The following is a 12,500-nucleotide window of genomic DNA, read 5'->3' as shown; positions in this document are numbered from 1 at the left end:
TATAAATAAACACCCAGTATAAATAAACACTCAGTATAAAAAAACACCCAGTATAAATAAACACCCAGTATAAATACCCAGTATAAATACCCAGTATAAATAAGCACCCAGTATAAATACCCAGTATAAATAAGCACCCAGTATAAATACCCAGTATAAATAAGCACCCAGTATAAATCAACACCCATTATAAATAAACACACACCCAGTATAAATAAACACCCAGTATAAATAAACACCCAGTATAAATACCCAGTATGAATAAGCACCCAGTATAAATACCCAGTATAAATAAGCACCCAGTATAAATCAACACCCATTATAAATAAACACACACCCAGTATAAATAAACACACACCCAGTATAAATACACAGTATAAATAAACACCCATTATAAATAAACACCCAGTATAAAATATAAAAACCCATTATAAATAAACACCCAGTATAAATAAACACCCAGTATAAATAAACACCCACCCAGTATAAATAAACACCCAGTATAAATAAACTCCCAGTATAAATGAAAACCCAGTATAACTAAACACCCAGTATAAATAAACACCCACTATAAATAAACTCCCAGTATAAATAAACACCCAGTATAAATAAACACCCAGTATAAATAAACACCCAGTATAAATAAAAACCCATCTAGGATAAATAAACACCCAGTATAACTAAACACCCAGTTGTCACGCCTTGGTCTTAGTATTTTGTGTTTTCTTTTGTGTTGTCGTATTGGTGTTTTTGTAGGCATTGGGATTGTGGCTGATTAGGGGTGTGTCTAGCATAGGCTTGGCTGCCTGAGGCGGTTCTCAATCAGAGTCAGGTATTTCTCGTTGTCTCTGATTGGGAACCATATTTAGGTAGCCTGGGTTTCACTGTGTATTTTGTGGGTGATTGTTCCTGTCTCTGTGTAGTGTTCACCAGATAGGCTGTAATTGGGTTTTCACGTTTCGTTTGTTGTTTTTTTGTATTTATTTAGTTATTTCATGTATCGCTATTTTTTCATTATAGAACATGAGTAACCACCACGCTGCATTTTGGTCCGACTCTCCGTCAACAGACGAACGCCGTTACAGAATCACCCACCATACCCGGACCAAGCGGCGTGGTAACAGGCAGCGACAGCAGGAGCAGCGAAAGGAGAAATGGACATGGGAAGACGTGTTGGATGGCAAAGGTTGTTACACTTGGGAGGAGATACTGGCCGGAAGAGATCGCCTCCCATGGGAACAGGTGGAGGCACTTAGGAGAGCAGAGGCAGCCGGAGATAAGAGCCGACGATACGAGGGAACACGGTTGGCAAGGAAGCCCGAAAAGCAGCCCCAAAAATGTATTGGGGGGGGCTCAGAGAGAGAGTGGCAGAGTCAGGAGTCAGACCTGAGCCAACTCTCCCTGTTAATCGTGAGGAGCAGCGATCAAAGGACTTCTGGACTTGGGAGGAGATATTGGAGGGAAAAGGAGCCTGGGCACAGCCTGGTGAATATCGACGCCCCAAGAAGAACTGGAGGCGGCGAAAGCGGAGAGGCGTTGGTATGAGGAGGCAGCACGGCGACGCGGATGGAAGCCCGAGAGTCAGCCCCAAAAATTTCTTGGGGGGGGGGCTCACAGGGAGTATGGCTATGCCAGGTAGGAGACCTGCGCAAACTCCCTGTGCTTACCGGGGGGCTAAAGAGACCGGGCAGGCACCGTGTTATGCTAGTGTGCGCACGGTGTCTCCAGTGCGGGTGCATAGCCCGGTACGGTACATACCAGCTCTTCGTATTAGCCGGGCTAGAGTGGGCATCGAGCCAAGTAAGGTTGGGCAGGCTCTGTGCTCAAGAGCTCCAGTGCGCCTGCACGGTCCGGTCTATCCAGTGCCACCTCCACACACCAGTCCTCCGGTAGCAGCTCCCCGCACCAGGCTTCCTGTGCGTGTCCTCGATCCAGTACCACCAGTTCCAGCACCACGCACCAGGCCTTCAGTGCGCCTCGCCTGTTCAGCACAGCCAGAGCCTTCCTTCCCTCTAGCGCTGCCGGAGCCTCCCGCCTGTTCAGCGCAGCCAGCGTTTCCCTCCTCTCATGCACTGTCGGAGTCTCCCGCCTGTTCAGCACTTCCAGAGCCTTCCTCCTCTACAGCGCTGCCGGAGCCTCCTGCCTGTTCAACGCAGCCTGAGCTGCCAGGTTGCATGGAGCAGCCAGAGCTGCCAGTCTGCATGGAGCTGCCAGTCTGCATGGAGCTGCCAGTCTGCATAGAGCAGCCAGAGCTGCCAGTCTGCATGGAGCAGCCAGAGCTGCCAGTCTACATGGAGCAGCCAGAGCTGTCAGCCTGCATGGAGCAGCCTGAGCTGTCAGTCTGCATGGAGCAGCCAGAGCTGCCAGTCTGCATGGAGCAGCCTGAGCTGTCAGTCTGCATGGAGCAGCCTGAGCTGCCAGTTTGCATGGAGCAGCCAGAGTTGCCGATCTGCGTGGAGCAGCCAGAGCTGTCAGTCTGCATGGAGCAGCCAGAGCAGCTAGATCCGCCAGTCAGCCATGATCTTCCAGATCTGCCAGTCAACCAGACTCTTCCAGATCTGCCAGTCAACCAGACTCTTCCAGATCCGCCAGCCAGCCAGGATCTGCCGGAGCCAACTACCTGCCTGAGCTTCATCTCAGTACTGGGCTTCCTCTCAGTACTGGGCTTCCTCTCAGTACTGGGCTTCCCCTCAGTACTGGGCTTCCCCTCAGTCCCGGGCTTCCCCTCAGTCCCGGGCTTCCCCTCAGTCCCGGGCTTCCCCTCAGTCCCGGGCTGCCCCTCAGTCCCGGGCTGCCCCTCAGTCCCGAGCTGCCCCTCAGTCCCGAGCTGCCCCTCAGTCCCGAGCTTCCCCTCAGTCCCGAGCTTCCCCTCAGTCCCGAGCTGCCTCAGTCCCGAGCTGCCCCTCAGTCACGAGCTGCCCCTCAGTCCAGTGGGGTTCTGGGTGAGGACTACGAGGTCATGGTCGGCGGCGAGGGTGGACTATCCCAGGACGCAAGGGGGAGGAACTAAGACATTTATGGAGTGGGGTCCACGTCCCGAGCCGGAGCCGCCACCATAGACAGACGCCCACCCGGACCCTCCCTATGGTTTTGAGGTGCGTCCGGGAGTCCGCACCTTGGGGGGGGTGGTTCTGTCACGCCTTGGTCTTAGTATTTTGTATTTTCTTTAATTATTTGTTCAGGCCAGGGTGTGACATGGGTTTATTGTGTTGTCGTATTGGGGGTTTTGTAGGCATTGGGATTGTGGCTGATTAGGGGTGTGTCTAGCATAGGCTTGGCTGCCTGAGGCGGTTCTCAATCAGAGTCAGGTATTTCTCGTTGTCTCTGATTGGGAACCATATTTAGGTAGCCTGGGTTCCACTGTGTATTTTGTGGGTGATTGTTCCTGTCTCTGTGTAGTGTTCACCAGATAGGCTGTAATTAGGTTTTCACGTTTCGTTTGTTGTTTTTTTTGTATTTATTTAGTTATTTCATGTATCGCTATTTTTTCATTAAAGAACATGAGTAACCACCACGCTGCATTTTGGTCCGACTCTCCTTCAACAGACGAACGCTGTTACACCAGTATAAATACCCAGTATAAATAAGCACCCAGTATAAATACCCAGTATAAATAAGCACCCAGTATAAATCAACACCCATTATAAATAAACACACACCCAGTATAAATAAACACACACCCAGTATAAATAAACACACACCCAGTATAAATAAACACACCCCCAGTATAAATAAACACACACCCAGTATAAATAAACACCCAGTATAAATAAACACCCAGTATAAATAAACACCAGGTATAAATAAACACCCAGTATAAATAAACACCCATTATAAATAAACACCCATTATCAATAAACACACAGTATAAATAAAGACACAGATATATAGAGGGATAGAGAAGGATACAAAAACATGGATAGATAGAGCTATAGGAGAAGGGTCTCCTAAGCAAGCTGGTCCTGGGGCTCTGTTCACAAACACAAACAAACCCACACAGAGCCCCAGGACCACAGCACAATTAGACTCAAGTAAATCATTAGAAAACAAAAAAGATAATTACTTGATGTATTGGAAAGAATTAACAAAAAAACAGAGTAAACTAGAATGCTATTTGGCCCTACACAGAGAGTACACAGCGGCAGAATTCCTGACCACTGTGACTGACCCAAAATTAAGGAAAGCTTTGACTATGTACAGACTTAGTGAGCATAGCCTTGCTATTGAGAAAGGCCGCCGTAGGCAGACATGGCTCTCAAGAGAAGACAGGCTATGTGCACACTGCCCACAAAATGAGGTGGAAACTGAGCTGCACTTCATAACCTCCTGCCAAATGTATGACCATATTAGAGACACATATTTCCCTCAGATTACACAGATCCACAAAGAATTTGAAAACAAACCCGATTTTGATAAACTCCCATATCTGCTGGGTGAAATACCACAGTGTGCCATCACAGCAGCAAGATTTGTGACCTGTTGCCACAAGGAAGGGTCAACCAGTGAATAACAAAAACCATTGTAAATACAACCAATATTTCTGCTTATTTATTTTCCCTTGTGTACTTTAAACATTTGTACAACACTGTATATATACATAATATGACATTTATAATGTCTTTATTGTTTTGAAACTTCTGTATGTGTAATGTTTACTGTTAATTATTATTGTTTATTTCACTTTTGTATATTATCTACCTCACTTGCTTTGGCAATGTTAACACATGTTTCCCATGCCAATAAAGCCCCTTGAATTGAATTGATATAAAGAGAGGGATAGAGATATAGAGAGAGATATAGAGAGAGATATAGAGAGAGATATAGAGAGAGAGAAACAGAGAGAGATATAGAGAGAGATATAGAGAAATATAGAGAGAGATATAGAGAGAGAGAAACAGAGAGAGATATAGAGAGAGATATAGAGAGAGATATAGAGAGAGATATAGAGAGGGATAGAGAGAGAGATATAGAGAGAGATATAGAGAGAGATATAGAGAGAGATATAGAGAGAGAGGGATAGAGAGAGAGGGATAGAGAGAGAGAGAGAGAGATCGAGAGAGATATAGAGAGATAGAGAGAGAGATATAGAGAGAGATATATATATATATATATAGAGAGAGAGAGAGAGAAATAGAGAGAGATATAGAGAGAGATATAGATCTACAAAGAATTCAAAAACAAATCCAATTTTGATACTCCCCCATATCTAATGGGTGAAATTCCACAGTGTGCCATCACAGCAGCAAGATTTGTGACCTGTTGCCACGAGAAAAGGGCAACCAGTGAAGAACACACACCATTGTAAATACAACCCATATGTATGCCTATTTATTTTATCTTGTGTCCTTTAACCATTTGTACATTATTACAACACTGTATATATATATAATATGACATTTGTAATGTCTTTATTGTTTTGAAACTTCTGTATGTGTAATGTTTACTGTTAATTTTTATTGTTTATTTCACTTTATATATTAACTTTATATATTATCTACCTCACTTGCTTTGGCACTGTTAACACATGTTTCCCATGACAATAAAGCCCCTTGAATTGAATTGAATTGATAGAGAGAGATATAGAGAGGGATAGAAATGGATATAGAGAGAGATTTAGAGAGACAGAGATATTAGAGAGAGAAATAGAGAGGGATAGAGGAGAGATACAATTCTCCTTATGTAGAGAATTTACATGTAGTGTGGTATATACAGTATTCTCCTTGTATAGTGTATATAGAGAGATAGGCTGTGGAGTGTAGTATATACATTATTCTCCTTGTATATTGTATATAGGCTGTGTATTGTAATATATACAGTATTCTCCTTGTATAGTGTATATAGGCTGTGTATTGTAGTATATACAGTATTCGCCTTGTATAGTGTATATAGGCTGTGTAGTGTAGTTTATACAGTATTCTCCTTCTATAGTGTATATAGGCTGTGTAGTGTGGAGTCTGTCTGTCTGTCTGTCTGTATGATGGAGGTGATTCAATTCTTCAACGAGTCAACGAGTCTTCAACGATTCACACCCATAATGCTGTTCTGCTGAACACTCCCCTTGTTAGGTTTTAATATCCTCCTTCTCGCTCTCTCTTTCCTCTCTCTCTCGCGCGCGTGCTTTCTCTCTCTGTTTCTATCTCTCTTTCTCTCTGTTTCGATCTCTCTTTCTCTCTCTGTTTCTATCTCTCTTTCTCTCTCTGTTTCATCTCTCTTTCTCTCTCTGTTTCTATCTCTCTTTCTCTCTCTGTTTCATCTCTCTTTCTCTCTCTGTTTCTATCTCTCTTTCTCTCTCTGTTTCTATCTCTCTCTCTCTGTTTCTATCTCTCTTTCTCTCTCTGTTTCTATCTCTCTTTCCATCTCTCTTTCTCTCTGTTTCTATCTCTCTCTCTCTCTCTGTTTCTATCTCTCTTTCTCTCTCTGTTTCTATCTCTCTTTCCATCTCTCTTTCTCTCTGTTTCTATCTCTCTTTCTCTCTCTGTTTCTATCTCTCTTTCTCTCTCTGTTTCTATCTCTCTTTCTCTCTCTGTTTCTATCTCTCTTTCCATCTCTCTTTCTCTCTGTTTCTATCTCTCTTTCTCTCTCTGTTTCTCTCTCTTTCTCTCTCTGTTTCTATCTCTCTTTCCATCTCTCTTTCTCTCTGTTTCTATCTCTCTTTCTCTCTCTGTTTCTATCTCTCTTTCTCTCTCTGTTTCTATCTCTCTTTCTCTCTCTGTTTCTATCTCTCTTTCTCTCTCTGTTTCTATCTCTCTTTCTCTCTCTGTTTCTATCTCTCTTTCTCTCTCTGTTTCTATCTCTCTTTCTCTCTCTGTTTCTATCTCTCTTTCTCTCTCTGTTTCTATCTCTCTTTCCATCTCTCTTTCTCTCTCTGTTTCTATCTCTCTTTCTCTCTCTGTTTCTATCTCTCTTTCTCTCTCTGTTTCCATCTCTCTTTCTCTCTCTGTTTCTATCTCTCTTTCTCTCTCTGTTTCTATCTATCTTTCTCTCTCTGTTTCTATCTCTCTTCCTCTCTGTTTATATCTCTCTTTCTCTCTCTGTGAATCATAATCTGTTGGCAGGAGGCAGTGAGTGTGATAGACAGATAGATAGATAGATAGATAGATAGATAGATAGATAGATAGATAGATAGATAGATAGATAGATAGATAGATAGATAGATAGATAGATAGATAGATAGATAGATAGATAGATAGATAGATAGATAGATAGATAGATAGATAGATAGATAGATAGATAGATAGATAGATAGATAGATAGATAGATAGATAGATAGATAGATAGATAGATAGATAGACAGATAGACAGATAGATAGATAGATAGATAGATAGATAGATAGATAGATAGATAGATAGATAGATAGATAGATAGATAGATAGATAGATAGATAGATAGATAGATAGATAGATAGATAGATAGATAGATAGATAGATAGATAGATAGATAGATAGATAGATAGATAGATAGATAGATAGATAGATAGATAGATAGATAGATAGATAGATAGATAGATAGATAGATAGATAGACAGATAGACAGATAGATAGATAGATAGATAGATAGATAGATAGATAGATAGATAGATAGATAGATAGATAGATAGACAGATAGACAGATAGACAGATAGACAGATAGATAGATAGATAGATAGATAGATAGATAGATAGATAGATAGATAGATAGATAGATAGATAGATAGATAGATAGATAGATAGATAGATAGATAGATAGATAGATAGATAGATAGATAGATAGATAGATAGATAGATAGATAGATAGATAGATAGATAGATAGATAGATAGATAGATAGATAGATAGATAGATAGATAGATAGATAATCATCTTTATCTCAGCTTCTGTTGCTAATTTGTCTCTTGTGGAGACCTACAAAGACAAAGAGAGGGTAGAGGATAAAGTGTGATCCGATAGAGAGAAAGACAGTGAGGAGAGAGGGTAAAGTGTGATTAGAGAAAGACAGAGAGGGGAGAGAGGGTAAAGTGTGATTAGAGAAAGACAGAGAGGAGAGAGGGTAAAGTGTGATTAGAGAAAGACAGAGAGAGAGGAGAGAGGGTAAAGTGTGATTAGAGAAAGACAGAGAGAGAGAGGAGAGAGGGTAAAGTGTGATTAGAGAAAGAGAGAGAGGAGAGAGGGTAAAGTGTGATGAGAGAGAGAGAGGAGAGAGGGTAAAGTGTGATTAGAGAAAGAGAAAGACAGTGAGAGAGGAGAGTGGATAAAGTGTGATTAGAGAAAGAGAGAGAGAGATAGGAGAGAGGGTAAAGTGTGATTAGATAAAGAGTAAGACAGAGAGAGGAGAGAGGGTAAAGTGTGATTAGAGAAAGAGAAAGACAGTGAGGAGAGAGGGTAAAGTGTGATTAGATAGAGAGAAAGACAGTGAGGAGAGAGGGTAAAGTGTGATTAGATAGAGAGAAAGATAGTGAGGAGAGAGGGTAAAGTGTGATTAGAGAAAGACAGAGAGAGGAGAGAGGGTAAAGTGTGATTAGAGAAAGACAGAGAGAGGAGAGTGGATAAAGTGTGATTAGAAAAAGAGAAAGACAGTGAGAGGAGAGTGGGTAAAGTGTGATTAGAGAAAGAGAAAGACAGTGAGGAGAGAGGGTAAAGTGTGATTAGATAGAGAGAAAGACAGTGAGGAGAGAGGGTAAAGTGTGATTAGAGAAAGACAGAGAGAGGAGAGTGGATAAAGTGTGATTAGAGAAAGAGAAAGACAGTGAGAGGAGAGTGGGTAAAGTGTGATTAGAGAAAGAGAAAGACAGTGAGGAGAGAGGGTAAAGTGTGATTAGATAGAGAGAAAGACAGTGAGGAGAGAGGGTAAAGTGTGATTAGAGAAAGACAGAGAGAGGAGAGAGGGTAAAGTGTGATTAGAGAAAGAGAAAGACAGTGAGGAGAGAGGGTAAAGTGTGATTAGATAGAGAGAAAGACAGTGAGGAGAGAGGGTAAAGTGTGATTAGATAGAGAGAAAGATAGTGAGGAGAGAGGGTAAAGTGTGATTAGAGAAAGACAGAGAGAGGAGAGAGGGTAAAGTGTGATTAGAGAAAGACAGAGAGAGGAGAGTGGATAAAGTGTGATTAGAAAAAGAGAAAGACAGTGAGAGGAGAGTGGGTAAAGTGTGATTAGAGAAAGAGAAAGACAGTGAGGAGAGAGGGTAAAGTGTGATTAGATAGAGAGAAAGACAGTGAGGAGAGAGGGTAAAGTGTGATTAGAGAAAGACAGAGAGAGGAGAGTGGATAAAGTGTGATTAGAGAAAGAGAAAGACAGTGAGAGGAGAGTGGGTAAAGTGTGATTAGAGAAAGAGAAAGACAGTGAGGAGAGAGGGTAAAGTGTGATTAGATAGAGAGAAAGACAGTGAGGAGAGAGGGTAAAGTGTGATTAGAGAAAGACAGAGAGAGGAGAGTGGATAAAGTGTGATTAGAGAAAGAGAAAGACAGTGAGAGGAGAGTGGGTAAAGTGTGATTAGAGAAAGACAGAGAGAGGAGAGTGGATAAAGTGTGATTAGATAGAGAGAAAGACAGTGAGGAGAGAGGGTAAAGTGTGATTAGAGAAAGACAGAGAGAGGAGAGTGGATAAAGTGTGATTAGAGAAAGACAGAGAGAGGAGACAGGATAAAGTGTGATTAGAGAAAGACAGAGAGAGGAGAGTGGATAAAGTGTGATTAGATAGAGAGAAAGACAGTGAGGAGAGAGGGTAAAGTGTGATTAGAGAAAGACAGAGAGAGGAGAGTGGATAAAGTGTGATTAGAGAAAGAGAAAGACAGTGAGAGGAGAGTGGGTAAAGTGTGATTAGAGAAAGACAGAGAGAGGAGAGTGGATAAAGTGTGATTAGATAGAGAGAAAGACAGTGAGGAGAGAGGGTAAAGTGTGATTAGAGAAAGACAGAGAGAGGAGAGTGGATAAAGTGTGATTAGATAGAGAGAAAGACAGTGAGGAGAGTGGATAAAGTGTGATTAGAGAAAGAGAAAGACAGAGAGAGGAGACAGGATAAAGTGTGATTAGAGAAAGAGAGAGAGAGGAGGGTGGGTAAAGTGTGATTAGATAGAGAGAAAGACAGTGAGGAGAGAGGGTAAAGTGTGATTAGAGAAAGACAGAGAGAGGAGAGTGGATAAAGTGTGATTAGAGAAAGAGAAAGACAGTGAGAGGAGAGTGGGTAAAGTGTGATTAGAGACAGACAGAGAGAGGAGAGAGGGTAAAGTGTGATTAGAGAAAGACAGAGAGAGGAGAGAGGATAAAGTGTGATTATAGAAAGAGAAAGACAGAGAGAGGAGACAGGATAAAGTGTGATTAGAGAAAGACAGAGAGAGGAGAGCATGACAATGAGATGGATAAAGAGATGAAAAAGAGAAGGCAGAATTAGCTTGTGTCTTGTACTTTCACACTGAGTCTATAGAGATACAATGTCATGTTCTGAAATCTGTCTTTTCCATGTCTCCCCTCTCTCTCTCTCTCTCTGTCTCTCTCTCTGTCTCTCTCTCTCCTCTCTCCCTCTCTCTCTCTGCTCTCTCTCTCCCTCTCTCTCTGTCTCTCTCTCTGTCTCTCTCTCTCTCTCTCTCTGTCTCTCTCTCCTCTCTCCCTCTCTCTCTCTGCTCTCTCTCTCCCTCTCTCCCTGTCTCTCTGCTCTCTCTCTCTCTCCCTCTCTCTCTCCCTCTCTCTCTCCCCTCTCTCTCTCTCTCTCTCTCTGTCTGTCTGTCTCTCTCTCTCTCCTTCTCTCCCTCTCTCTCTGTCTGTCTCTCTCTCCCTCTCCTTCTCTCCCTCCCCCTCTCTCTCCCTCTTTCTCTCTCTCTCTCTCTCTCTCTCTCTCTCTCCCTCTCTCTCTCCCTCTCTCTCTCCCCCCCCTCTCTCTCTCTCTCTCTCCACCTGTCCCTCCACCTCTCCCTCTCTCAGGGTCGTTGTTCCAGGGAGAACTGTAAGTACCTACACCCTCCTCCCCACCTGAAGACCCAGCTGGAGATCAACGGCAGGAACAACCTGATCCAACAGAAGAACATGGCCATGCTGGCACAGCAGATGCAGCTGGCCAACGCCATGATGCCCAGCACACAGCTACAGCCTACATGTATGGTGAGAGAGCTTGGGCGCACTCACACACACACACACACACACACACACACACACACACACACACACACACACACACACACACACACACAACACACACACACACATTGGATCCAAGCCCCAGCATATGGTGCAATCCCAGTCAACCCAACAGATTCAAAGAGATCTGCCATTGCCTTCTGAGAAATGTTGTCGTTTACCACTCTCTTGTCGTCACTCCCTCTTCTCATCTGTCCTCGTCCCTTCTCGTCTGTCCTCGTCCCTTCTCTTCTGTCCTCGTCCCTTCTTGTCTGTCCCCATCCCTTTTCGTCTGTCCTCGTCCCTTCTCATCTGTCCTCGTCCCTTCTCTTCTGTCTTCATCCCTTCTCGTCTGTCCTCGTCCCTTCTCTTCTGTCCTCATCCCTTCTCATCTGTCCTCGTCCCTTCTCTTCTGTCCTCATCCCTTCTCGTCTGTCCTCGTCCCTTCTCTCTGGGTGGGAAAATAAAGCAGAGAAGGGAGAGGTGCACTAAGTTGTCACAGAGAGGAACTCAGCACTACACACACACACAAACACACACACACAGAGAGAGAGACACACACAGTCATCGCTTCATCAGGAGAGGCCCCGTTGAGAAGAAGAGAGGATTTAGAAGATGACAGAAGCAATAGCTTTCACAGTGACAGCAGCACCTACAACTTCCTGTGATGGAGAGGTTAAGAGTAGGACAGAGAGAAGAAGAACAAAGTGAGTAAGGAGAGAGGATGACAGAGTAAGACAGAGAGAAGAAGAACAAAGAGAGTAAGGAGAGAGCATGACAGAGTAAGACAGAGAGAAGAAGAACAAAGAGAGTAAGGAGAGAGGATGACAGAGTAAGACAGAGAGAAGAAGAACAAAGAGAGTAAGGAGAGAGGATGACAGAGTAAGACAGAGAGAAGAAGAACAAAGAGAGTAAGGAGAGAGGATGACAGAGTAAGACAGAGAGAAGAAGAACAAAGAGAGTAAGGAGAGAGGATGACAGAGAAAGACAGAGAGAAGAAGAACAAAGAGAGTAAGGAGAGAGGATGACAGAGTAAGACAGAGAGAAGAAGAACAAAGAGAGTAAGGAGAGAGGATGACAGAGTAAGACAGAGAGAAGAAGAACAAAGAGAGTAAGGAGAGAGCATGACAGAGTAAGACAGAGAGAAGAAGAACAAAGAGAGTAAGGAGAGAGGATGACAGGTAAGACAGAGAGAAGAAGAACAAAGAGAGTAAGACATGACAGAGTAAGACAGAGAGAAGAAGAACAAAGAGAGTAAGGAGAGAGGATGACAGAGTAAGACAGAGAGAAGAAGAACAAAGAGAGTAAGGAGAGAGCATGACAGAGTAAGACAGAGAGAAGAAGAACAAAGAGAGTAAGGAGAGAGGATGACAGAGTAAGACAGAGAGAAGAAGAACAAAGAGAGTAAGGAGAGAGCATG

The 12,500-nt window shown here is 43.1% G+C and overlaps 1 protein-coding gene across 1 annotated transcript in view; it reads left to right on the top strand.

The window, feature by feature from the left end:
* LOC112236337 (muscleblind-like protein 1) overlaps window positions 1-12,500 on the top strand; it is a 173,759-nt gene that overhangs the window by 118,866 nt on the left and 42,393 nt on the right. Inside the window, 1 exon segment of the mRNA XM_042296465.1 lies at window positions 10,889-11,065. Within this exon segment, the coding sequence (XP_042152399.1) occupies window positions 10,889-11,065 (177 nt within the window).

This window comes from Oncorhynchus tshawytscha, linkage group LG13, assembly GCF_018296145.1.
Source record: "Oncorhynchus tshawytscha isolate Ot180627B linkage group LG13, Otsh_v2.0, whole genome shotgun sequence".
Classification (NCBI taxonomy): domain Eukaryota; kingdom Metazoa; phylum Chordata; class Actinopteri; order Salmoniformes; family Salmonidae; genus Oncorhynchus; species Oncorhynchus tshawytscha.
Note: the sequence above shows the minus strand (reverse complement) of the source record. Positions and strands in the feature narration are given on the sequence as shown.